At 45.0% G+C, this 23,645-nt stretch overlaps 1 protein-coding gene across 2 annotated transcripts in view; it reads right to left on the bottom strand.

The window, feature by feature from the left end:
• FRMD4A (FERM domain containing 4A) overlaps positions 1 to 23,645 on the bottom strand; it is an 852,768-nt gene that overhangs the window by 201,606 nt on the left and 627,517 nt on the right. For both annotated transcript variants that reach the window (XM_006894277.1, XM_006894278.1), the window contains one exon: positions 5,205 to 5,299. In XM_006894277.1, coding sequence (XP_006894339.1) covers positions 5,205 to 5,299 — 95 coding nt within the window. The remainder of the gene's footprint in view (positions 1 to 5,204; positions 5,300 to 23,645) is intronic.

The raw sequence follows: 23,645 nt of genomic DNA on the forward strand, positions 1-23,645 counted from the left end.
GCCTATGGGATTGCAGTGCAGCTTCTTGCCACTAGGCAAGAGCTCACCTGTAATTTATTTAATATTATAATATTGGTATACATTTTTTTCATTTTGAGAAATACAACATGATTTATAAGATGTTAACATTTGCAGAAGCTGTGGTTGAGTTCATAGCAGTATTATTCACCATCCAATGGACAGAGAAATGTTGGTACATTCACACAATGGAATACTATGCAGGAGCAATAACTTTGCAAATTACTACCTAACGTGGGAGGGACTGGAGAAAATTGTGCTAAGTGAACTAACTCAGTCCCAAAAGGATAAACATTGCATAAAACTGTTATTGTAGAATGAGTGTAAGCATCTAGGAAGGTGAGAGGGATGTGGATGTGCAGGGGGAAGCGGGAGCTAATCATTGTGTTGTACAATTTGATGGGGGGGTAAGGGAAATTGAAATAATTTATTCAAATTTGTATTTGAATTGTAAATAAGCTAATAAAAAAATTTTTAAAATGCAAAGCCAAGAAATAAAAAATTAGAAAAGAGAGAAGGTAGATTTAGCATTCATGCTGTAAAACTGTTGACTAGCTAACAAACAACAGTAAATATTCTGAAGGAGAAAGTCTTGCATTGTGGACTAAGACATTTTATTAGTGGATAAAATTTATGAGGTGAGAGAAACTTAGAGAAATTTCCAATTTCCTGTCTGTATTCTGCTTTATATATATCTTCTCCAGGCCCGTTCACATTTCAGGAAACCTCATCAACAGCAGTTAATATTGAAAGAATCAATGACAGTATATAAGCCGAAGTCAGTTCTACCATTAGTAATAATAGTGCTACTGGTAATGCTATCTCAGACTTGGTCAGTATTTTACCGTTTAGAAGTACTTTCCAAGTGTTAATCTTGTTTGATTTGTATCAGGAGATAGGTTACATGGGTGTATCGTAGGCTGTAGTGAAGGATGAAACTTCTGCATTTTATTATAAAACATACAGTGTGGCACCAGCATAAATAATCTCCCTCTCCTCGGAGGCAAACATGATAAAGCTTCATCTCCCATGCTTTGGGCACATTGCTAAGAGTGGCTCTTCCTTGAAAAGGGATATTCCACTTGGAAAGGTGGTAGGACAGAGAAGGAGAGGAAGATTCTCAACCTGGTGGATTGACACCTTAACTGCAGCAACGGGCTTGCATGTGTCAGAGTCTGTAAGGATGGCACAGGGTATATAGGACAGGGCTCAGGTCTGCTGTTCATAGGCATCATACACGACTCGACAGCACCTAACAATAACAGCTACTCTCTTCCTCTTTCTCATTCTCTCTCTCTCTCTCCCCCCCTCTCTTTCCAAACACCACACACACACACACACACACACACACACACACACACACACACACAGTGAGAGAGAGCAAGCGAGAGCACGTGCTATCTCACTATCATTGCTATTGGATGCTGGAGAGTTTGTTACAATTCAGAGAGGCTCCATGTGATGGAGAAGTGCCCCTGAAGGTGTTCTTGGCTATCACCTTTATGGAGGAAGATTGCCTGTAGAAGGGCTGGGTGGGTTTGATCCTCTATCCTCTAGATTAGCTGTCAAGTGCTTTGTCCGGGCTCCTTCATCTCACAGCAACATGCACATTTGAAAACATGGCTAGTAAGACCTCAGCTCTGGTGGCCTAGCGGCAAGAAGCTGCACTGCAATCCCAGAGGCATGTGCTCCGAGGCCACCAGCTGCTCTCCAGGAGAAGGATGGGCAGTCTCCTGTGTGATTAGCTGCCTCTGAAAACCTGCCAGAGGGTCAGCTATGGGTCATTTCTGACTCAACAGTATACAACAACAAGACCTCACATTAGTGTCCAGTGGAGAGGTCTGGTGGGACAATGCTGGAGCTTACTGAATCGTGACCACCACCAGGGACCAAGTCACATCCACAGCAGCTATTGTTTTGTGGTTGCAGCTTTTGTTGTGCCTTTTCCTATTAAGAAAAGGTGAAAAGTTCAGGCGAACAAAAAAAGCCCTCATCGAGTGTCTGATGGCGCAGGTGCTGTCAGACCCTAATGGGTGTGTCCTGAGTGGCAGGCATCCCTGTCTTCCCCTTTGTTTCTGTCTCTATTTCCTTGGAGACCCCCCGCCCCCCGCCCAGTTCCTCTGTGCTCCTGGCAATGCATTTGCCCACCATGAGTCAGACACATCTGCCAGTTCTTCTCAGACGCTGTCTGCCAGCTCTAGTGCTTTGTCACTGTGCCCTTGCTGGCTTCCCACCACCCCTACAATTGCTGAAGAAACCTCCCACCCAGAATCCAGTGAAGGTTATCCTGGTGGACATTTTCTCTGGACCGTGCTGGAAGAACGGCTCATATCCTGTTCCTCATCCCCACAGAGCCCCCCTGTGCAGCAGCCACCACCAAGGGATGAGACTCAAGCTGTCAAACCTGACCCTCTCTCTGCCTCCCTCCCTGCCCCCTCTTTCTCCCTCCCTCAGTCTCTCTCTACCTCTCTCTCTCTCCCCCTCTCCATACCCCCCTTAACCACACAAAATTACTACAGCTAAGATCCAGAGCAAGAGACACTAGTTTAATTGAAGAATTCTCGCTTTCCATGAGGAAGGTGAGGGTTTGTTTGGTTTCCAGTCTCTCCATTTCATGCATCTGTCTGTGTGGCAGTGTGTTGCTGTTAAGCTGAATAGGTTTCAACGGAGCCTCTGAAATCAGACAGACTAGGAAGAAAGGCTGGTGATTTACACCTGAAAATCAGCCAATGAAAACCCCATGGGCCACACCGGTCTAGTCAGAAGCCAGTTATGGCATGGCACGAGACAAGGTAGCATTTCCTCCAGTTGTGCCTGGGCTTGCCATGAGGTGCGACAACTTCATGGGGAACTAGCAACCACCCAGGGAGCCCTGGCGGTGTAGACAGTAGGGACTCACGCTTCTAACCCACAGGCTGGGCCTCTCTGCTGGTCTGAATCTACCAGCAGTTCTGAGGGAGAAAGATGAGCAATCTCCTTGCATGTGATTTCCAGCCCTGAAAACCTGTTGTTAGAGGCTCAGCTATGAGTCAGTTCTGATTCGACAGCAATGAGCTTTTGAGATGAGAGCAGCAGTAAGAGAATCCACCTAATTAGAAATCTGATCTTGGCTGTGTGCACGCCCACTCCTCCCTCTGAGCTGAGGCTTCTGTTCCTCCCAGGGGCAGTATGTCCTTCTACCTTACCGCAGATTCTTTCTGGCCAGTGCTATTATGGTGGTGATCTGAAACACTGGTCAAGCTTACTTTTTCCTGTTTGGCCCAGGACAACATTCTCATTCTCTGATTTATGTTTATTCAAAAGGGAGGTTTAATTGGGACTCATCTAAAGTTCACAGGATTTTGTAGAAGGGTAATCTTACTTGGGAAATGTGAACAATGGGAATGTGATTAATTGAAACTTATATTTTCCTTTTTTAATTAGTAAAAAAATGAGGAACAGCAATTTTGAAGGTAAACACAAATTCTCTGGAGAAAGGGCAGAAAACATTGGCATTTGTGAAAGTTGTTCTCCATGTGCACTAGTTTTAATATATATCTTCTTAAAAATTACCAGCCCTTCCACAGCCACAGGCATTCAGTTGGGCTTCCTGGGTCTACCTGCAGACCCTCTACTTCCCAGACCAGGGACCCCCACAGCCTGCTTCCTTCCCATTCAGTTCTCAGCAGGTTTCAGGCTATGACCCACCTAGCTCCTTCTGACTTTCTGGAGAATGATGTGGATTTGCCCCTGCTGCTTGCTCCCAGGATAACACTACTGCCTGAAATGTAACTTGTGCTTGCTGTTACTGGGTACATGCTGTTACTGGGTGCTGTCAATTCAATTCCAACTCATAATCAAACCCACGTGACTGAGAACTACCCAAAAGGAGTCTGTGAGCTATAATCTTTACAGAAGCCAATCACCAGGTCTTTTCTCTTGTAGAGTTGCTGAGGGTTAGGACCATTGACTGCTTAACCATTGTACTAACAGGGCTCCTTCACTTCAATAGTTGTTGTTCAGTCAGAACTGACTTATATCTGAGCCTGTAGCAGATTTTCAGAGGCAGTAAACCGTATGGGAGGAGACTGTCCTTCTATCTCCAATGGAGCAGCTGGTGGATTTGAACCGTGTGCCTTTTGAACTGGCGACACAACTCTATACCACTAAGCCACCAGAGCTCCTCACTTAGGTAGATGATAAATACGCATTTCCGTTTTCAAGACAGTCCGCATTTACAACTCTCTCATTCACTTTGGATAATAATGATGTCCAATTTGAATAATAAATGATATGGTCATTCTTCAGTTTTCAGCTCCCAAAGCTAAATGTGATTTATCTAATTATAAGTGGTCACTTCACCTACTGGCCAGTGAGTCCACTCTTGTTTCCGAGCTTATGCTGCCTCAGTGGGGTTGGGGGGCCATCTGATCGCTGAGCCAAAGTTCCCTGTGCTGTGTTACTCATTCAATCGGCCAACCCTAATTTATTAGTGTCTTAGGAAGTCATCTCTGTAATTACAAAAATTAGAGAGAGAAAAAAATGTGTGCATGTTTATAAACACACTCATAGAAGGACAGAGGATGAGGAAACATTTGCTGAGAACAGCTCTTTCTTATCTAAAACCTGGGCAGGTATCCGCTGCACTCTTGATAATAGTACGTTAAGAAGAAAATGAAAACTTTTACAAAGATATTCCTTACTCATCCTGTAAAACACCGCTTTACAGAACCAAATAGAAAGACTATTTCTGAAAAGCAAATGTACTTTTGATCTGATGAGTGATGTTAAGTTTTTTATTTTCATATTCTCTATTTCAGCTTAGACAGGGAAATGACACAGATACTTCTCATTCTGCACTTATCATCCTATCCAATTCACTTCCTGTTATTGTTATTTGAACACTGGAAGGGAATGTTTAATTTCCAGAAGTTTTCATTTAACCCAAACAAATCTACTTAAAAAAAAAAATAAACATTTCAGTTCTGAGTTTGAACAGGCTTGATTAGAAGAACTACTTTACCTAATAATTTCAGAATACTAAGATGACCCTAATTGTATCCTTTGGCTAGTCCAGGCATGGTACCAAGGCCTTTGAAATGCAGATGACAGACTTAGGCTGACCCCATACCCCAGGACCCATGTGGCCTCAATTCCTTTGGCTGTAAATCATGCCAGCAGGTTCTGAGGGGCCTCAAAACACTTACGTCTCATCTGTGAATGCGATTCCAAAGTATTCCTTTTCCTTCAGGTTGAAGTGAGACGCCACCAGGTCAAGAAGCTCCTTGGCCAAAAGCTTGGGCTAGGGAGAGAATAAAATGGACAAAAAGGAAAAGAGTAAGTGACAAGAGACTACTTTTTCTAACACAGGCAATTTCAAGTTTATTTAAATTTTTTATTAACATGTCTCGAAGCTCAAGTATGTCAATGCAAATAATTGTTATAATCACCCAAAGGAGTAGACACTGAATACATAGCAGAGAAATCAGTCAAGAAAAGGGCTAATCATAGTTAGACAGGGAGATTTGGTGGCTTAGTGGACAGAAGCTGTGCTGCCAACCCAAAGGCACATGGTTTGAATCCACTGATGCTCAGTCACCTCCTGTGTGATGTACTGGCTCTGAAAACCTGCTGGAGAGTCAGCTATGGGTTGGCAACAACTCACCGGCAACAACTCTTGTTCAAATGACCAGACAACAAAAGGTCACTGAGGTGGAAAGTGGGAAAGGAAGGTGAATAGAAATAGGGTGCTTGGAGAGAATAAACGAAAAAGAATCCACTGTTGTGTAATTCATTTCGACTTATGGTGATCACCCACTGGGCTTCCATGACTGTAAATCTTTGGAGGAAGAGACTGCCCATCTTTCTCCTATGGGGAAGCTCATGGAGTTGAATAATCAACCTTTTTGGTTAGCAGCACAACACAAAACACACTGCACAACAAGGGTTCCTTTTTTCTAAACCAGCTTCTAGGAAATGTACATGCACATTGGGTGCCTTTACTCTCAGACGTCTGCTCCATTTCAGCAGACTTATCGCACATTCCACACTCAGCGGACAAACGAAGATTCCAGAAGATACAATGTGTGTGTGTGTGTTGTGTGTGTGCATGTACATTATTTTCTGTCTTTTTGGATACAATTTTAATTATTTCTGTCCATTTTCCTGTTAGGAGAGCGCACTGTTATTGTATGTTGCACAGTTGATTTAGCCTTATAGTATTCTATAAGACAGACTGGATAAAGCATGCTCATCAAGAATCTGAGAGTTCTGGTGAGTCCGTAGGGAACTGTCCTGCTAACCCAAAGCCCGCACCTCTCTCGCAATCCAAATCCCCCAGCAGCTACCCAGGAGAAAGATGCGCAATTTCCTCCTGGGTGGGTTCTGACTCAACGGCAAGGAATTGGAGTTTGAGAGATCTGAATCAAGAGTTATGTGCTATTTTGATTTTCATTTCACTTTTCGCTTGTAATACTTGCCTAATATTAAGAAAAATCATGATAGATGGAGAAAGGCTTGAAACTGTCCATGATTTCATATTACTTGAATCCACAATCAATTCCCAGAGGCTGTAAATAGTTCAGGAGGAGACTGCCCATCTTTCTCTTGGGGAGCTGCTGATGGAATCAAACTGCAAGAGAGATGTGCAGCCTTTGGGTTACTACTAGTAGTCAGGAGATCAGGAGATCTGTTGTTTTGGGCAAGTCCACCGCCAGGGAACTCCTCAACAAACCAAAGAGCAATGATCTCACTTTGAAGACTAAGGTGTGCCTGATTCAGGCCACGGTCTTTTCAGTCACTTGCCATGCATCTGAGAGCTGGACAATGAATAGTGATAATAGAAGAAGAATCAGTGGCTTTGAGTTGTAATGTTAGAGAAGCGTATTTGCTGTCTCATGGACTGCCAAAAGAATGAACAGATATGTCTTAGAAAAAGTGCTGACAGAGTGCTCATTAGGGCAAGGATGGAGAAGCTTCATCTCTCATACTTGGGACATGTTGTCAGGGCAGACTATTCCTTGGAAAGGAGTATCATACTTGAAAAGGTAGAGGGGTCAGTGCAAGACAGGAAGACCTCCAAGGGCATGGACTGACAATGACTGCAGCAATGGGCTTAAGTGTATCAGAGATGGTGAACATGGCACAAGATAGGACGTTCATATGGACACTATGAGTTGCACTTGACTCAACAGCACCTAACAACAATTTTGAGGCACTGTGCTGATAACTCTAAGAATGTGTCTTTGGCATTTCAAATTTACCATAGGCTCCACATGAGAAAGATACACAATCTCATCCTTGTATGATTTACAACCTTGGAAACTTGAAGGAGGGTCACTACAAGCAGCTCAATGGCTGTTAAGTTCTTATAGTATTATAACTGGGCATATGAATAATCTACCACTGGACGGACAGCATCCTCCAATGATTTATAGCCTTGGCAACCCAGTGGAGGACTACTAGGAGGCAAAATGAACTCAGTGGCAGTGTTTGGGCGTAATTTGGTCTTCATACTTGCAGGACACTAACTAAATACTGCAGGAGGCACAAAAGTGAGCACCATCTACCACCTGCCTTGAAGGCCCTTAGATTCTTGAGGAGCACAGAGTATGAGCTGGTGTTCCTCTTACAAATCTAAAGCAGATGTTCCTTCATTTGCTGCCTCCCTCCTGAGCTCATGGGGTGGCGGCCTCTGGGCGTCAATTACCATCAATTTAGCATAGGAAATGGCCCGAGCTGACAGGAGTGGGTGAGGAGCTAGGCAGAGTTTCCTCCCCAGCAGCAGTAAATCAACAGGAGGACCCATCTTGATACATCAACACAGCTAATATTTTATGCTTCCATTCATGCTAAATTTTGAAACTGAAAAAGCAATCTGAGTAAACCAACAGGGAATTCAAGACCTCACATCAGACCCTCCTTTGTTAAAGGCTGAGATTGTGCCCTAGGGGGATGCAGGAGGGTAGCCAGTCACAGAGTGAAAGGGCACCTCTGAGTGGCAGTGATCAATTATGGAGTGGAATGTAAGATGAGGGGCACTGAGAGTTTCAGCTGGTGCTGTGTTTGCTTCAGGCTGCTTCGGGCTTTGCTGCCAGGCACCACCGGGCCCAGAATGCAGCTGGCTGTCCAATGGCAAAGAATTTAATATGCAGGCTGTATCTGGAAGGGCTGGAGGGAAGACAGTGTGGCTGGCTTTTAAGCTGCAAGGTACCTGGATTTACCTGTTCAAATGAGCACCATCCCTTACAAAAGAAAACTCAACTCACTCACGGCTGACCCTCCAGTGGGTTTCTAAGGTGGTGCCTCTCTGTTGGTTTGAATTCGCCAGTGGCTCCGAGAGAAAAAGATGGGCCATCTCCTCTCATGCAATTTACAGCTTCTTAATAACCACCAGAGGGTCAGCTATAGGTTGGTTCTAATGCAATGGCAGTAAGAGTGAGAGTAAGATGAATTATTTATGATCCCTGGATTTACAGATAAGGAGACTAAGGCTTAGAAAATTAACTCATCACTGTGAAGTATTTCCAGGATCCTTGCTATTGCTCAGAACATTTTTTACTTACACTACTATTCTTGGATTATTTTTCTTTTTTTATTATTAATTTTAATGAAAATTTACAGAGACTTTGGATTGCCATTCATTCATTATTGCACTTTTCTCCCTACCCTCCACTTCCCCCGCTGTCCCAGTACACTCTTCTCTTTGAAAATTAAAGGAAAAATTCTTTCATTGTTTTACAATCCCTCTCCCCTGGTCCACTCCACTATGCAGCCTTCGTTCTGGACTCCTGCCATGCCAATAGTACCTAATCACATATCCCCTTTAAACAGATTTCTCCTTCATTTATTTCAAAGCAGAATACATTATTTATCCCATATTTCTTAGTCTCCCTCCCCAACCCCGATGTCAGTCTTGTTTTACAATAGTGCCACTATGCAGTATTTGTCCTTTTGTGACTGAGATATTTCATTCAGCATAATGTCCTCCAGGGTCACCCATTTTGAATAATATTGCATGAGTTCCTTGTTTTTCAATGCAGCATAGTATTCCATTGTGTGAATATACCACAGCTTCTCTATCCATTCGTTTGTTGATGGGGGATTTTTTTAAGACTGTGTTTAAATTCATGAACGTAACCTCAGTGTCTGATGTTTTGGCCTCAGAATATCCCCCCCCCCAAGTCTAATGAATAGGGGTTAGGGGGCAGAGAAGGGCCATCGGTGTGAAAGCTGAGTCAACCTGGTTTTGTAAAATGAGGTATGAGTATGAAGCACCTTGTTAAGAATTCTCCAGGACTGTGCAAATCATCCCGTTCCAAGTCATAACTGATAGAAGTAAGGCTTCTCTCAGGTAATTATCTTTGAGAATGAAACTCTAAAGTCAACATCTGAATGAGACAGATCATGGAGATATGACTTACTTGAGAAGAGAAGGAATTATTCCCAGTGCTCATATCTGTACTATGACTAAATGTATTTCACACATAAAATGATTAAACATAGCACTAGTTTTCCAGAATGAGGGAGGTTAGTGGAAGGGGGGGAAATCACGTAGAGGAGAGGGGGAAAGTAGTTTAGGAAAGGACGCTGTGTACATGCATGTGTAAAATGCAATGCTGGTGAACAAGTTTTAAGTTTGTGGGTCATTTATATGGCAATGTGTGGGCCCTGGTGGCACAGTGGGTAAGGACAATGCTGGTGGTTAGAACCCTCTAATCACTCCTTGGGAGAAAGATGTCTCAGTGTGCCTCCTTAAAGGATTGTTGTTGTTCAGTGACCCTGTGAATAGCAGAACTGAACCCCGTCCTATCCTGTGCCATCTTCACAATCTTTGAAACACTCAAGCCTACTGCTGCAGATTACAGTCTTGAAAATCATATGGGCAACTCTACTGTATCCTATATGGCGACTATGAGCTGAAAGGACTCAAGAACAGAGAGTTTGGGTTTATATGACAAAGATGGAGGTGTGAAAATATACTATTTGTTGCTGTGGTTATGTGGATGCAGCCAATTTCGATCCATAGCAGCCCCTTGCATTATAGGGGGTAAAAGAGCCCTACAGGGTTTTCTAGGCTATAATCTTTATAGGAGTAGAACATCAGCTCTTTCTCCTTCATAAACACTGGGAAGATCTGGACTGCCAACCTTTCGGTTAGTATCTGAGCACTTAACCATCGCATTACCAAGGCTCATTAAGGTTGCTCTGTGGTTGTGTACTGTTGAATTGGAACTGACCCTTAGCTGACCCTGGCAGGTTTTCAGAGGCAGTTAATCACATGGAAGGAGACTGCTCATCTTTCTCCTGCAAAGGAGTTCGTGGTTTCAAACTGTGTGCCTTTGGGATTGCAGTGCAGCTTCTTACAGTAGACCACCAGAGCACGCCTACACAAATTACCTAATTAACTCTCCTTGTTCTAATTCTATGTTTTCCAAGGAATGAATCCATGACCTAGACAGGGACATTGTCCTCATACATGACCTCATTATTGTCCTAGGCAGAGATCCTCATCCCTCTGCCAATGATGATCATGAAACTTCAGCTCACTGCTCTGCTCACAGAAAGTCTCAGTCTTGGAAATCCTACAAAGTTCAGCTCTATTCTGCCCAAGGGGGTCTATTGTTGTTGTTATGTGCCATCGAGTCGCTTGTGACTCATAGCGACACTATGTACAAGAGCTCTAAATGCTGTTCTATCCTGTGCCAACCTAGCCATCTCAAACACACTTATTCCCACCGCTCCAGTCACAGAATTGATCCATCTCACCAAAGGTCTTCCTCTCCTTCGCTTCCCCTCCACTCTGCCAAGCATGCTGTCCCTTTCCAAGGACTAGTCCCTCCTTGCAACATGCCCAAAATATGTCAGACAAAGCTTCAGAATCCTTGACTCCAGGGAACACTCTGGCTTCACCCTCTCCAGGACAAATCTGTTTGTTCTCCTAGCAGTCCATGGTATATATAACACTCTTCTCCATCACCATAGCTCAAAGGCATCAATTCTCTTTCTATCATCCCTATACACTGTTCAACTCTCTGATGCATAGCACGTAATTGCGAAGACTATAGCCCGGATCAGGCACACCTTAGTCTCCAGCCTGACATCGTTGCTCTTCAGTACTCTTGAGAGGTCCCTCACAGCCGACTTTCCCAATGCAATTCGTCTCCTGATTTCCTGGCTGCTGTTACCAAGGGCGTTGACTGTGGAGCCAAGTAAATTAAAACTGTTAACTATTTCAAGCTCCTCACCATCCATGCTGATGCTGCCAATTGGCCCAGTGGTTAGAATCTTTCTTTTCTTGACATCTAGCTTCAGTCCATATAGGAGGCTATAGTCCTTGATCTTCTGCAGCAAGCGCCTCAGGTCCTCCTCAGTTTCAGCAAGCAGGGTTGTGTCACCTGCATAACGCAGGTTGTTGATGATTCTTCCACCAATCCGGATTCCACATTCCTCTTCGTATAGCCCAGCGTCTCGGATGATCTGTTCTGCATACAGATTGAAAAGGTATGGAGACAGAATACCTTCCTGACGGACCCCCTTCTTGATTTTGAACCAAGTAGTGTCTCCTTGCTCTGTTCTGACGACTGCTTCCTGGTCTAAGTATAGGTTTCGCATAAGCACAATCAAATGTTCTGGGATTCCCATTCTTCTTAGAGTCAGCCACAGCTTGTAGTGATCCACACAGTCAAAAGCCTTTGCATAGTCAATGAAGCACAGATAGACATTCTTCTGGTATTCTTTGCTTTCTCCCAAGATCCATCTGACATTAGCTATAATATCCCTAGTAGCACGACCTCTTCTAAATCGGTAATCACCTCATTGGTAACTGTGGCTGGTTTAAAGGCAAGAGCCCCCGGAATTCCGGATCTTTTAACTAAGACAGTATCTCACCTTGATGTAGTGGTGATTAATGAGCTACATTGTTCCTGAAGTTTCTTAAACTCATTTAGAGCAAGTTGCTGGGTAAGCAGAAAGCACTGTGCTATTATGGACTTTGAAGGGATGTTTACGGAATCCTGCTGATTATAATTTGCCAATTACTGGTGCTGTAAACATTTGTGGAGCTTTGCAGGGATCAGGCTGGGAGCTAGGCCAGAAAGGCGGCCTGTGGTCCAATCAAGGATCACAGGAGAAATGGGCAAGGGTCCAAATGTCAGCTTGGAGTGAAGCAAGTCCTGCGTGTCTTGGTTTAGAAACAGTCTTCTCTGGGTCACTGGTGCTGTCCTTGCCCTACAAGGCCCTGAATTTAGCAATTTTTCTCAAGCTACAATGAAATTTGTTCAGTCAATAGCATTTCTCCTTTCAGATTTGTTCCCCCACTGACTTTCCAAAATGTTATTTATTCTAGTATCTGTCAAATAAGATCTCTTTACATGGCTTCCCATGCTACTGCATTCTTTGGTGCAGCTCCTCATAGCTCGGCGAGAACAGGGCAGCCCTCCCAGGGCTAAATGGACCTGAAGCCTGGGCATCTGCCATGTTCTCTAGGGAGAAAGGCAGTGACTCTCTTTCATTGCTGGTCTGCCTTCAGCCGGCGGATCCAGGTTTAAGAGGCTCTAGTTGAGACTATTCCAGTGTGGAACTGTGCACAGACGCAATATACTGCCGAGTACCACTGAGTAGATACCAAGTCATGGTGATTCATGTGTGTCAGAGTAGAATAGAATTCAATAGCACTTCTAAAGACTAGTTTTTCCAAAGCACACTGTAAGGATGGTTTTTGGTTGTGGGTTTATGGTTTTTGGTTTGTTTGTTTTTTAATACCTTTTTGGTTAGGAGATGGCGATTCCCAATATAATACAAGGTGCCAGAATCATTTGTCTCCTTCTCAATTTGCCTTCTCCAAGATACAAGATTGAATTATAATAATCAGAACAATACCTTAACACGTAGACACTGCTGTAAAGTGCTGTGGAGTCCCTGGCAGGTGGGCATGGCTAAGCCTTCAAGTACTAAGCAAAAGGGTCCACTAAGAGGGCTCTGGGGGTGGGGGGAATACTTGGTAAGCGGCTTTCAAAAAAATCAGATGGGTGAAAATAGGCATATACCAATCTCAATTAAATGATATAAAATACAATGGACCTGAATGATTGTATAAAAAATATGAATGAAGCAACATATATGATTGATGACAGACAAACAAAAATATTAAGAAGAGGAGAAAAGGACAAATACTGCATAAGACTACTACTCTGACAACAGGAAAGTAACTGGTTAGGGTGGGTGAGGGAAGAACAGAAATGGAATGGGTAGATAAAGAGCTACAAGGACCAGCACAAAGGAGGATCAACCCAAGAAGAATCGAGATAAAGACAATCTGACTATTGCAATTAGCAAAGAGGAACAGATGGTATTTTATTTACACACACACACACACACACACACACACACACACACACACACAGAGAGAGAGAGAGAGTTTAAAAGGGAAAGGGGAGAAGGAGGAACTATCAACCTTTCCAAGTTCAGGCAGCAGAGAGATATTTGGGGACAATAAAACCCAACGGTAACCGATTTTAGGATATTCAAATCATTATTCCCAGAAGAATTCAGTTTGCGTACTTTTAGCCTGTGACCCATTCCCACATTCTTCATGTTTACTGAGTTCAGCGGATCAAATTTATTTTCTTTTTCTTTTAATGTGTGTGTGTGTGTGTGTACCGTCAAATCAGCTCTGACTGGTACAGGAGGAGATTGTCCCTTGTTCTCCAGTAGAGCATCTGGAAGATTCGAGTCATGCATCTCTGGGATTGTGGTGCAACTTCTTGCCACTAGGCCACCAAAGTGCGCTGGATCACATTTATTTTCTATAAATAAATGAGGCAAAGGACACTGAAGAAATAAGATGTTGTCACTTTTATAGACAAGGGACAACTTTACAAGGATGTTGCTAATAAAAAAATACTAAAATAAATGCTAAAAAAAGAGTATTCGACTTACATCAGAACCGACTTATGATAGAATTATCATGTCTGTTGCATGTGAAACAGAGTTTCACGATCTGCAATCATAGAATCATAGAATCAGGGTATTACTACTATCTGTCATCATAAGAAACTCAGTATCTGCTGTTTGGTTGAGAAATGATAAACGGAGATCTCAGTTCACAATGATGCACTAATATGTGCTCTCTTTCCTACATTAACAAGCTCTCTAGACATTCACGGGAGAGGCCTTTGTATCGAGCCTACACTGGCTAAGTCACTGATAAAATCAAAACCAAAATTCACTGCCATCAAGTTGATTCCAACTCATAGGGATGCTACAGGACCAAGCAGAACTGCCCCATCAGATTTCGCAGCCTGTATAATCTTTATGGACACTGAACACCACATCTTTCTTCTGGAAAGTACCTAGTGGATTTGAACCATTGACCTTTCACTTAGCAGTCAAGAGCTTAATGAAAAATGCCACTAGATTTCTCAATTTCAGAGTCACAGATTCTGCCTCAACCCCTTTGTTGTTATCCACAACCTTTCTGGACATCTCCCAGATTCTAAACCAGGGGAACTGCCACTTCCAAATTAATGCCATTAAACCCAGCAACTGTCATTCCTTCCATCTGTGCTTTGGTAGATGTCTCGGCTGTATCGGGGAACTGGGCCACTCACTGCACGCTCCCCTTCACTGATGGTTTCCTAATTCCCTTCTCACCGCCCCCCCCCCACACACACACACGACAGCCTGTCTCCAGAGCCCAGTGCCCGACCAATGGTCCACCTGGAGTGCGGCGCTCTGGCCACACTGCCTGAACCATGTAGAGCTGTGGGTGAGCCCTGTCCTTTAATAATACCCGGCATGGACCCGCAGTTGTAGTGATGGCTGTGTGAGCGGGATCCTGGGAGAGGGAGGAAAATGTAGTCAGGCTGCCCCTTCCTTCACAGAGGTGGTGGGTGAGGAAGGCAGGGCAGCTTTCTATGTAGGATGCCAACTCACTATCCACCCCCTCCCAAACCTCTCCTGTTATTGTGCTTCCTCTGAGCTACTGGGAGCCGTCTGCAGCCCTCACCTCTACCCTGGAGGCTCTGTTCTAAGCCCAGCAGTCCTCATTGACTGCTCATTATTCCTGCGGGGTGGGGGGTGCTGTGAGGAAGAGAGAGGCATGAGGTCATCCTGCTTAGCAGACAGCAGGTCCCTGTGGCAGCGACCACCCCCCCCCCCCAACCCCGCCTCCCTTGCTCTGCAGACCATCCCTGATTCTCTGGTTGATTCACTGGCAAGCCTGAGTTCCTTCCTGCCTTCTCTGGGTGAACTCTTGTGTTCTGTGGCTCAGACAATGCAGGCTACTCTCCTGAGTAACATCCATTGTGTGGATAACAATGGGGCCCCAACCCTTCCTGGCTCCAGACCACTCAGAATAGGCAGGAGAGGTCCAAGCGCTGAGACCAGAGGACCTCTGTCAAGTGCAAGGCTAGTCTCACCAAAGAGAACTTTGCTACACCTGAACCAGAAGCCAGTCATGGGCATGCCACTTAAGAGTTGACGACAACCTAACATCACAGCAAAGCTGTATGTATGGTGTATCCTCTGCCCCGATAACACATTTGGTATTTATACACAGTCACTCATCAAGCCTCACTGGAAACCTGTCTATAACCAACTTCCAGTGACAGGGGAAGAACTGTGGGTGGTGCTAAATGTTAAGCACTTCTTCAACTGACTCAAAGTTTGGTGGCAGACACCCACCTGGAGGTGCCTTGGAAGCAAAGCCTGCAGATCTACTTCAGAAAGGGGGCAGCCATTGAAACGTCCATAAAACACAGCTGAGACATGGGGTTGGCATGAACTGGAGTCAACCTGCCGACCACTGGTTTGGTGTTGGATTCGGTTCGACAGTGCAAGGACCCGAGGCTCAGAGAGTTAGGTAACTGAATCATTCAGTTAATCAGCGAAGGCAGATAATAACTTCTCACAAACCAGAGATTTCAGGGACTGGAGGACTGCCCACTCACCCACGGCGAGCAGTCAAGACACCTGTCCACGACAGAGGAAGTCACCTGAGTGGCCGGGCCAGGACCTCTTCACTATTCCACTTAGGAGGGAACTGAGAAGAAACGGCTGCAAAGCTCTCGCACAGGAAGGAAGACAAAAGCAGCCCAGGACACAAACGGACACTAATTGGAACCTCTTAGGCCCTTCCATGTCCAGGTGCTGCTCCGTTACCTCCCAGACCACCACCTTCGGCAAGATTTTCCTTAAGAGTCTGGTGTAAACAATTCTGCACTCAGCCTATAAATAAAAGGCTGGGAGTTTGGGTCCATCCAGAGACACCTCAGGAGAACATCCAAGTGATACGCTTCAGAAAAATTAGCCACAGAAAATGCTATGGAGAATGAGGGATCTCCAGACACGGGGCCAGCATGAGCTGGAATAGACTTGATGGCAACTGGTGTCCACTGCCAGTTTCTGGTACATGCCTCACTGGCACCATCTCATTTCATCTTCAGAACGAGACAGCGGCTGTGACGAACACGGAGCTTGTGGTTGTTGGTAGTGGGCCTCACTCTGCTGATTTTTACTTTGCAATTGGGTGGGGCAGAGTATGCCTGCTCTGCAGGGTTGCGGGTCACTGCTGTTACGTGCTGTGGAGTTGGAGCTGACTCCAGCTGACCCTGCAGCTTGTTTTCCAAGGCTGCAAATTGCACAGGCGGCCAGTGCCCATCTTTCCCTGGGACAGCAGCGGGGAATTTAAATCTCTGAGCTGGCAGTGCGACTCCTAACCCACGAGGCCACCAATGCTCCCTACAGGGTTGCCTAGGCTGTAATGTTCATGGACAGAGCACAGCCAAGATTTCAACTGGTAAACTTTCGGACAGCAGCTGAGCGATGAAGTACTGCACCACCAGGGCTGCTGAAGGGAGGACTCTTACCTGATATGTCTAAGGGCACAACTTCAAAGGTCACAGAGGACACGAAGAAGGGGCTTGAATGGGGAGCTGATTCCAAAGCCATGATTTTGAAAACTCTATGGGACACATCCAGGAGATGACAAACAGGCTTCCCAGAAGTCAGAGCAGTCAGAAGGGGTGTGCAGGTGCTTTTTCTGAATATAATAGAATTTTGTTTGGCAGGAATTACGTCTCACATATATTCACAGACCTGAGTGGGGTGCTCGGCACACAGTGGTCAGCTGATAAAGTTTTCCTGTGAGCAAAGTGTGATAGAATAAAGAACTGAGTAGTAAATGGTTGGATCCCTGATGGTGCAATGGTTAAGTAAACTGATAACCAAAAGGTTGGTGGTTCAAACCTATCCAGAGGCTTCACAGCAGAAAGACATGCTGGTATGCTCCTGTAAAAGACTGTTGGAGCATGGTGTCAAGTCAATGCAGCTTAGGGCTTCCTGGGGAAACCTTTGTAGGCACAGATCACCTGGATCTTTCCCCCTGGATTTGGCTGGTGAAGCCAAACCACAGAGCTTGCATTAAGCACTTAAATTCTTAGCCCTGTATCACCATGGCTCCTAGAACAATTACAGACTAGAACCCTATGTTGTTGCTGTTAGGTGTCATTGAAACAACTTTAACTCATGATGGCACTGAGTACAACAAATCGATACCTTGCCTGATCCTGAACGGGACCGGTTTATTCTAGCACATAGATTCATTACAAGTCAACTCGATGACACCCAACAAGTTAGCCCAGTCAGCTGGGAAATGGGCGGGATGGGGTGAAATTAGTTACTCTCTCAAGGGAGGCTGGGTGCAAGGGGTGCAGAGTGCTAGATGGGATCAGGAGGAATCCACTCAGTGATGCCAGAGGGCCTTGGGGTGTCAGTCTCATCACTAACCTCCAGGTATCCCTTAAGTCGTAAATATTGTATACATTGACACCTATATATCCACACCCACAAAATGGTTTATCTTATCTGTCTTCTTAATTTCTGTATCAGTTCACCTGGTCCTTTTACCCCAACCTCCCTCCATCACCACCTTGCCACATCCGCTCCCTTCATTATCTGCCTCCACCTCCTCCCCACCCCGCTCCTTCCAACACACGCTGCTGGGAACAGGGTTCCCAGAAATACTTCCAGAACTGGACCTTTCTAGTTGTGTTTCTCCTCCCTTTATACTATACACTTATGCCACACAGTTTCTTCCTTATTTTGCTGAGATCCAGCCCATTCTCAGCACTGGGGGAAGTTCTGGGCTGATGCACATCTGGGAAGCAAAGTTGTTCCTGTCCATGCATTCGAATGCTGCCCGGTGGGAAAGGGCTGACAGGAGAACATAATTATTGCTCGTCTTAAAATGCAAGCTGCCTTTGCCAGCCGGCTGGGGAGCTTGCTTTATCCAGGATCCCCCTCTTGGGAATGCAGGCAGGTGTTCATTAGGGCACCTCTCACGATTAACACGGTAAACCCTAGACTCCAGGCTGCTCCTGGCAATGTCATAAAGATTGTGATTCCAGGTTGCCTCCCATGGCAGCCCTTTGCCATTAAAGAAACAGTAACTTACTTTCATCAAGGAGAAAATGTAAAAAAAGACACATAGTGTTCAGCTTGCCTTTACCACACTGAGTTACCAGACTATAGCACACATTTTAAGTTATTTATTAAAAAATATGACTATACTAAGGCTCCTAAGATTCTAAGCTTCATTTTCCACTAAAGTCATGTACTATCACTTCTGTTTTTTCATTAAAAGAACCTGTGGACTGCATACTGTTATAACTCTCACTTATCTCACCAGCAAAACCAGATGTTAAAGATCTCATTCTGACTTGTGGTGGTCTCCTAGGTATTAGAGTAGAATGGTGCTCCACAGAGTTTTCAATGGCTGATTTATTTTGGTAGTGGGTTGCCAGGCTTTTCTTCTGATGTGCTTCTGGGTGGGCTCAAACTTATTCTGGGTTGGCAGATGACACTACTAACTATTTCCATCCCCAAGGATTTGGCATGCCCCTCCCCCCCACAGTGAATACTGTCCAACTCTCTCATGGTTGCTGTGAAGCTGAACACTGTGACACTGACATGTCAAATGAGAGAATGGTTACCCATGGTGGACAGTGTTTGGTGGAGCTCCCCGATTAAAACAAGCTTAGAAGTAGGAGTGGCATCTACTGCCATGATAGCTTGCCTCTGGAAACCCTATGAACCTGGAGAAAGGACAAACGTTATATAGGTGTCCAGGTTTTTCGTTCAAAGGGTCGCTATGAGTCTACGACTTGACAGCACTTAACAACTCAGTGAATAATAAATCCCTATTTTGAACATAAACTGACTATATATTTGCTGAGAGATGAAATACGTTCTCCAAGCTCAAAAGAGATACTAGTGATTGGTTCTCTTTTAAATGGGCCAAGGGGCACCAGGACTCATTTTGCCTTAATAGCTTCATGCTACATACACTGAAGTATTGCATGTGTCCAACTCTCAGGGAAAAGTCGAAGAGTTTTGGAGTAGGCTCTCTGTGGTATACAAGGAGGCCAAGAAGTGTTAGGCATCTTCATCACTAATTTTGTAGTCTGCAGTCACTAGGAACACAGAGGGGCTTGCGTTGTAGAGGCCATATTGCACCGGGACAGAGAGGGAGAGCAAAGTGAACCGTATTCCGTGAAAGGTGCGCTGTGTGCTGCCTCTCCAGGACAATGTGCAGAAGGAGTGGCTCCATGACGCCTGTTCTTTGCTTAAGGCCTGGCTGGTTATCAGAGAATGTGGCTTTATACTTTAAAGAGAAAGCCTGACCTTCCAATATAGGCTGGCGGGCACAGGCAGTTAGGAGGGCATAGAAAACACAGGCAAGTTCTGTGATTTACGTTTATACATCAGTTCTCCTTTCCGAAGCTGGCAGAATCTGAGGAGTGATATTTGCACTATGAAACCCTAACTAATCAACCACCACCTTCAATTTGAAAACTTAGGAACAATAATACTCGACTCCCAAGGTTATTGTAAGAAATTATCATTTATATGTGGGACGCCCCTTCTCCCCTTTCATTAATAACTATTATAAAAACTCCATAAAAACTGCTGGTATCTTAGACACAACCTAAATCCCCTCTTGATGAGTGTATGCCTTTTAATCAGGAATCCTACGTAAAACATCCCTCCCTGGTGGCGTTGTACACAGGGAGCTGTGCTGCTAACCCAAAGGGAATGCCTCTCTGGTGGTTCGAATCCACCAGCTGCTCTAAAGGAGAAAGATGACCACTCTCGTCCTGTGTGATCTACAGCCTCTGAAAACCTGCTGGAGGGTCAGCTATGACTTGTTTCTGTCTCCATGGCAATGAGTGGGAGTCTACTGAGTGGAGAACTGAAAGCAGACAACTTCCCTCAGATTTAAATGTATGTGGCTAGCTTTGCTCCAAATAGCCCAATGTCTGCTCGGTCCCACCAGCGACCATTCACTGGAGTGAATACCCATCTGTCCCTGTTACTGCTTCTTGAGGGGTAAAAAAAAATAAAATAAATAAAATCATATTTACTTGCTAGAAGGAAAAGAAGTTTCTTTCTGGCTCCAGTCATTTGTCTGTAGATTCAGTCTTGGCATTGAATTTGTCAACATTTAAATTTGGAAGTTCCCTCCCTGTGGACCCTCTCCCGGAAGCACTACTTCCCCACAGCTCTTGCGAATTGCTGGCAGAATTGCTAGAGAAATGTATTTTCTTCTGCTGATGATGTCATTTTCAATATAATTAAAAAGGCACTCTCACTGGGGTAGGAGAGTAATGAAAAAGTGCAGAGGCGCACCGCTTTCCCAGGAGGCTAAGCAGGGGAGGGTGAGCTTCACTGGAAAAATATTCATTCCTGAATGGCAGCTTCATTAAAATCAGACAAGCGAACAAAAGGAAAAGCAGGGAGAGCACCCTGTCCACCAAGGTAACTAGTGGATGAAAACAGAAACGCGCTGTGCTGCCCCAGAAAACCGAGTCTGTGTATCTTCATACTTGAACTAACAGTATTCTTTACCTCAAGTACTTGGAAAAGGTTTAAAGGTGGCTTACAGAACCTTAAACAGCATAAAAGAGGGCGATGAAGACCAAAAGGACCACTGCATATACTATTCTGAGGAAAGAAACTCTCCCATGTTTCTCTATGTTTCCTGACAGGTAACAGGGGGCGTGGAAGAGGGAAATACTGGCATTTCATTAGGGACAAAGGCAGCCTGCAAAGTTCACAGAACAGATTTTTTTTTCCCCTGGAAATACAGGAGGGAATTTACTGGACACTGTCACATAGAAGGGATATTAGATATATCTTCAGTGTCATTCTGGAAAAGGCAGAAATGCTACGCAGATGAGCCACTCCGAGTTGATGATGGTAACTGCCAGTGAGGTTGGCATTCACTCATGCAACCATCTGCACAACACAAGTTAGTGCTGCCAAGTTCTATGCCATCGTCATGATCGCTCACATGCCCCAGACCACTGTGGTGCCTACTATTTATTCCGAGTGCTTTCCAAATCAGGGGCCTTAGCTTTCACCATCATATCACACAATGTTCTAATGAGATACAGAAGGTTCTCCCTGGCTAATTTTTAGAAGCCGATCACCAGGCTTTTTTTCCTTGCCTGAACATTCTACTGAAAACTGTTCAGCACAAGTGATCCTGCTAGTATGTGAAATATTCATCGAATAGCTTTCAGCATCACAGCAACATACAAGCCACCACAGTAGGACTAAAAGAAGAGTGGTGAGTTCACAGTTTAGCCCTTGGTATATCCCAGCACACAAGGCCCTTCTGCACCCTTCCTGTCACTTTAAAAGCTATCTTGCTAAGCACCATGGGATATTCTGGGAGAGACCTTATGCTAGGTATTTATATATGTGGGTTTGGCCAGAGATTTAGGAGGCAATATTTTCCTAGGTTTTCACACATGCTAATGTTAGCCATTAGGCAGCTTGGCAATGGCTTTCTGTCTTGATTTGGAAGCCAAACCACATAAGAAACATGAAGTCAGGTTCCACTTAGGCAAAGTGAAACCGCCTCCTGCAGACAGATAAGGGGAGAAGGAAGAATGTTCCAAAAATCACGTTCAAAGAAAAGCAAAGCAGATGAGCTGAGCCAAGCACCCTTGGATCTTGGGTGAGATGGATTAGGGGTGCTCATGCAGTCACCAGCAAGCAGGGGTTGGCCTGGACCCCCTTTTCTGCTTTGGTAGGTCTATAAGCACAAACCCACCACTTTGTGCAGGAAGCAGGAAGGCGAGGCTTCCCTCCAGACTGGTGAGCAGGAAGATGGGAAGGGAGGACACCTGTATTCCCACCTCCTTCCAAAGCGTCCTGCTTCGTGGTGTTGGGCTCTGCCACTGCATGTCAACTCCCTCAGGTCAAATGCTCCCTCCCTCGTCTCTATTGAACAAAACTACCCTGGATTAGTTTCCCAGAGCTGCCATAACAAAATATCACTAAGTGGGTAGCTCATAAAAACTGAAATTCACTGTCTTGTAGTTCTAGAGGCTGAAAGTCCAACTTGGGGCATTAGCAGATACGTGGTCCGAGTGCAGGATCCTTTCTTTTTTCTCTTAACTTCTGGGAACCCCAGGCATTTCTTGGCTGTATAGACACTTCTTCATACGGTGGAGTTGTTCAGTATCTCTTTTCCTCTTTTTTAGGACCCATTCATACCGGATTAGGACTCATCCTATTATTAAGATCTAATGTTAACAGATAACATCATCTAAGATAGTATTTCTAAGCAAGGCCTTGTTTCCAGTTACCGTGGGTTAGAACGTCAACGCATCTTTTCGGGAGACACTATTCAAACCATACCGTCTCCTTTACTCCATCCCCTCCTCTGCTAAGCCTTGAAGTCTGCATTGAGCACTCCTCCCCTGGGTCCTCCCAGGCTGACTGAGGAGGGGGGTGCTGGCTCTCTCACAGAACACACAGACACATGGCCAGGCCTCACTGAACACACAGCTCAGGACATTTTTCACCGCTGTTCAAACATCTATTTATGGAACATGTTGAGAGCAGGAAGTGTTTTATTCATTTTTGTTTCCACAGAGCTTGGCACAAATGATTGAAGCTAAAGGACTGCATGGAAGGATGGGTGGACGAGTGAGTAAATATGGAGGTGGACGGAGCAGCTGAACGAGCCACATCTCCATATGGGTAAAGCACTCAGTGCCCCTCAGGTCCCGCTCTCCCCGGAAGACTTGGGAGAGCTCATCTGTTCTGCTGGCTCAAACACCCACCCGAACGCAAGGCTGTCTTGATGCAGTCAGTGAACACTGCTCAGTCAGCAGGCATCAGGGGAGCAGCAGGTCGTGGTGGAGATCCCAATGTATTAGAACCCCTCTAGAATGGGATTGGTTGTAGGTCCCCGGACAGTGCAAATGGTTTACACTCAACTACTAACCTAAAAACGTGGGCTGTTCGAACTCACCCAGGGACCTGAGAAAGAAAGTCCTGGTGCTTTTCTTCTCTTACAGCCAGGAAAGCCCCATGGACTAGTTCCACCCTGTCACACGTGAGGTGGCTCTAAGTTAGAATTAACACAGTGTCAACGGGTTGGTTAGATATGGGGTCTCACATGGGACCCACATTGTTTTCCATAGACTGGCCTGTTAGCCTTGCTGTTTATATTGCTGGTTCAAGGTGAGTCAATCCCAGTTCATGACGATCCCATGTGACAGAGCAGAATCATCCCCTAGGGTCTTTTGAGCTACAATCTGTATGGGTCAGGCCATCTAAGCACCTTGGCT

The sequence above is a fragment of the Elephantulus edwardii genome, unplaced genomic scaffold, assembly GCF_000299155.1.
Source record: "Elephantulus edwardii isolate Elephantulus edwardi_28Jun2011 unplaced genomic scaffold, EleEdw1.0 scaffold00139, whole genome shotgun sequence".
NCBI lineage: Eukaryota > Metazoa > Chordata > Mammalia > Macroscelidea > Macroscelididae > Elephantulus > Elephantulus edwardii.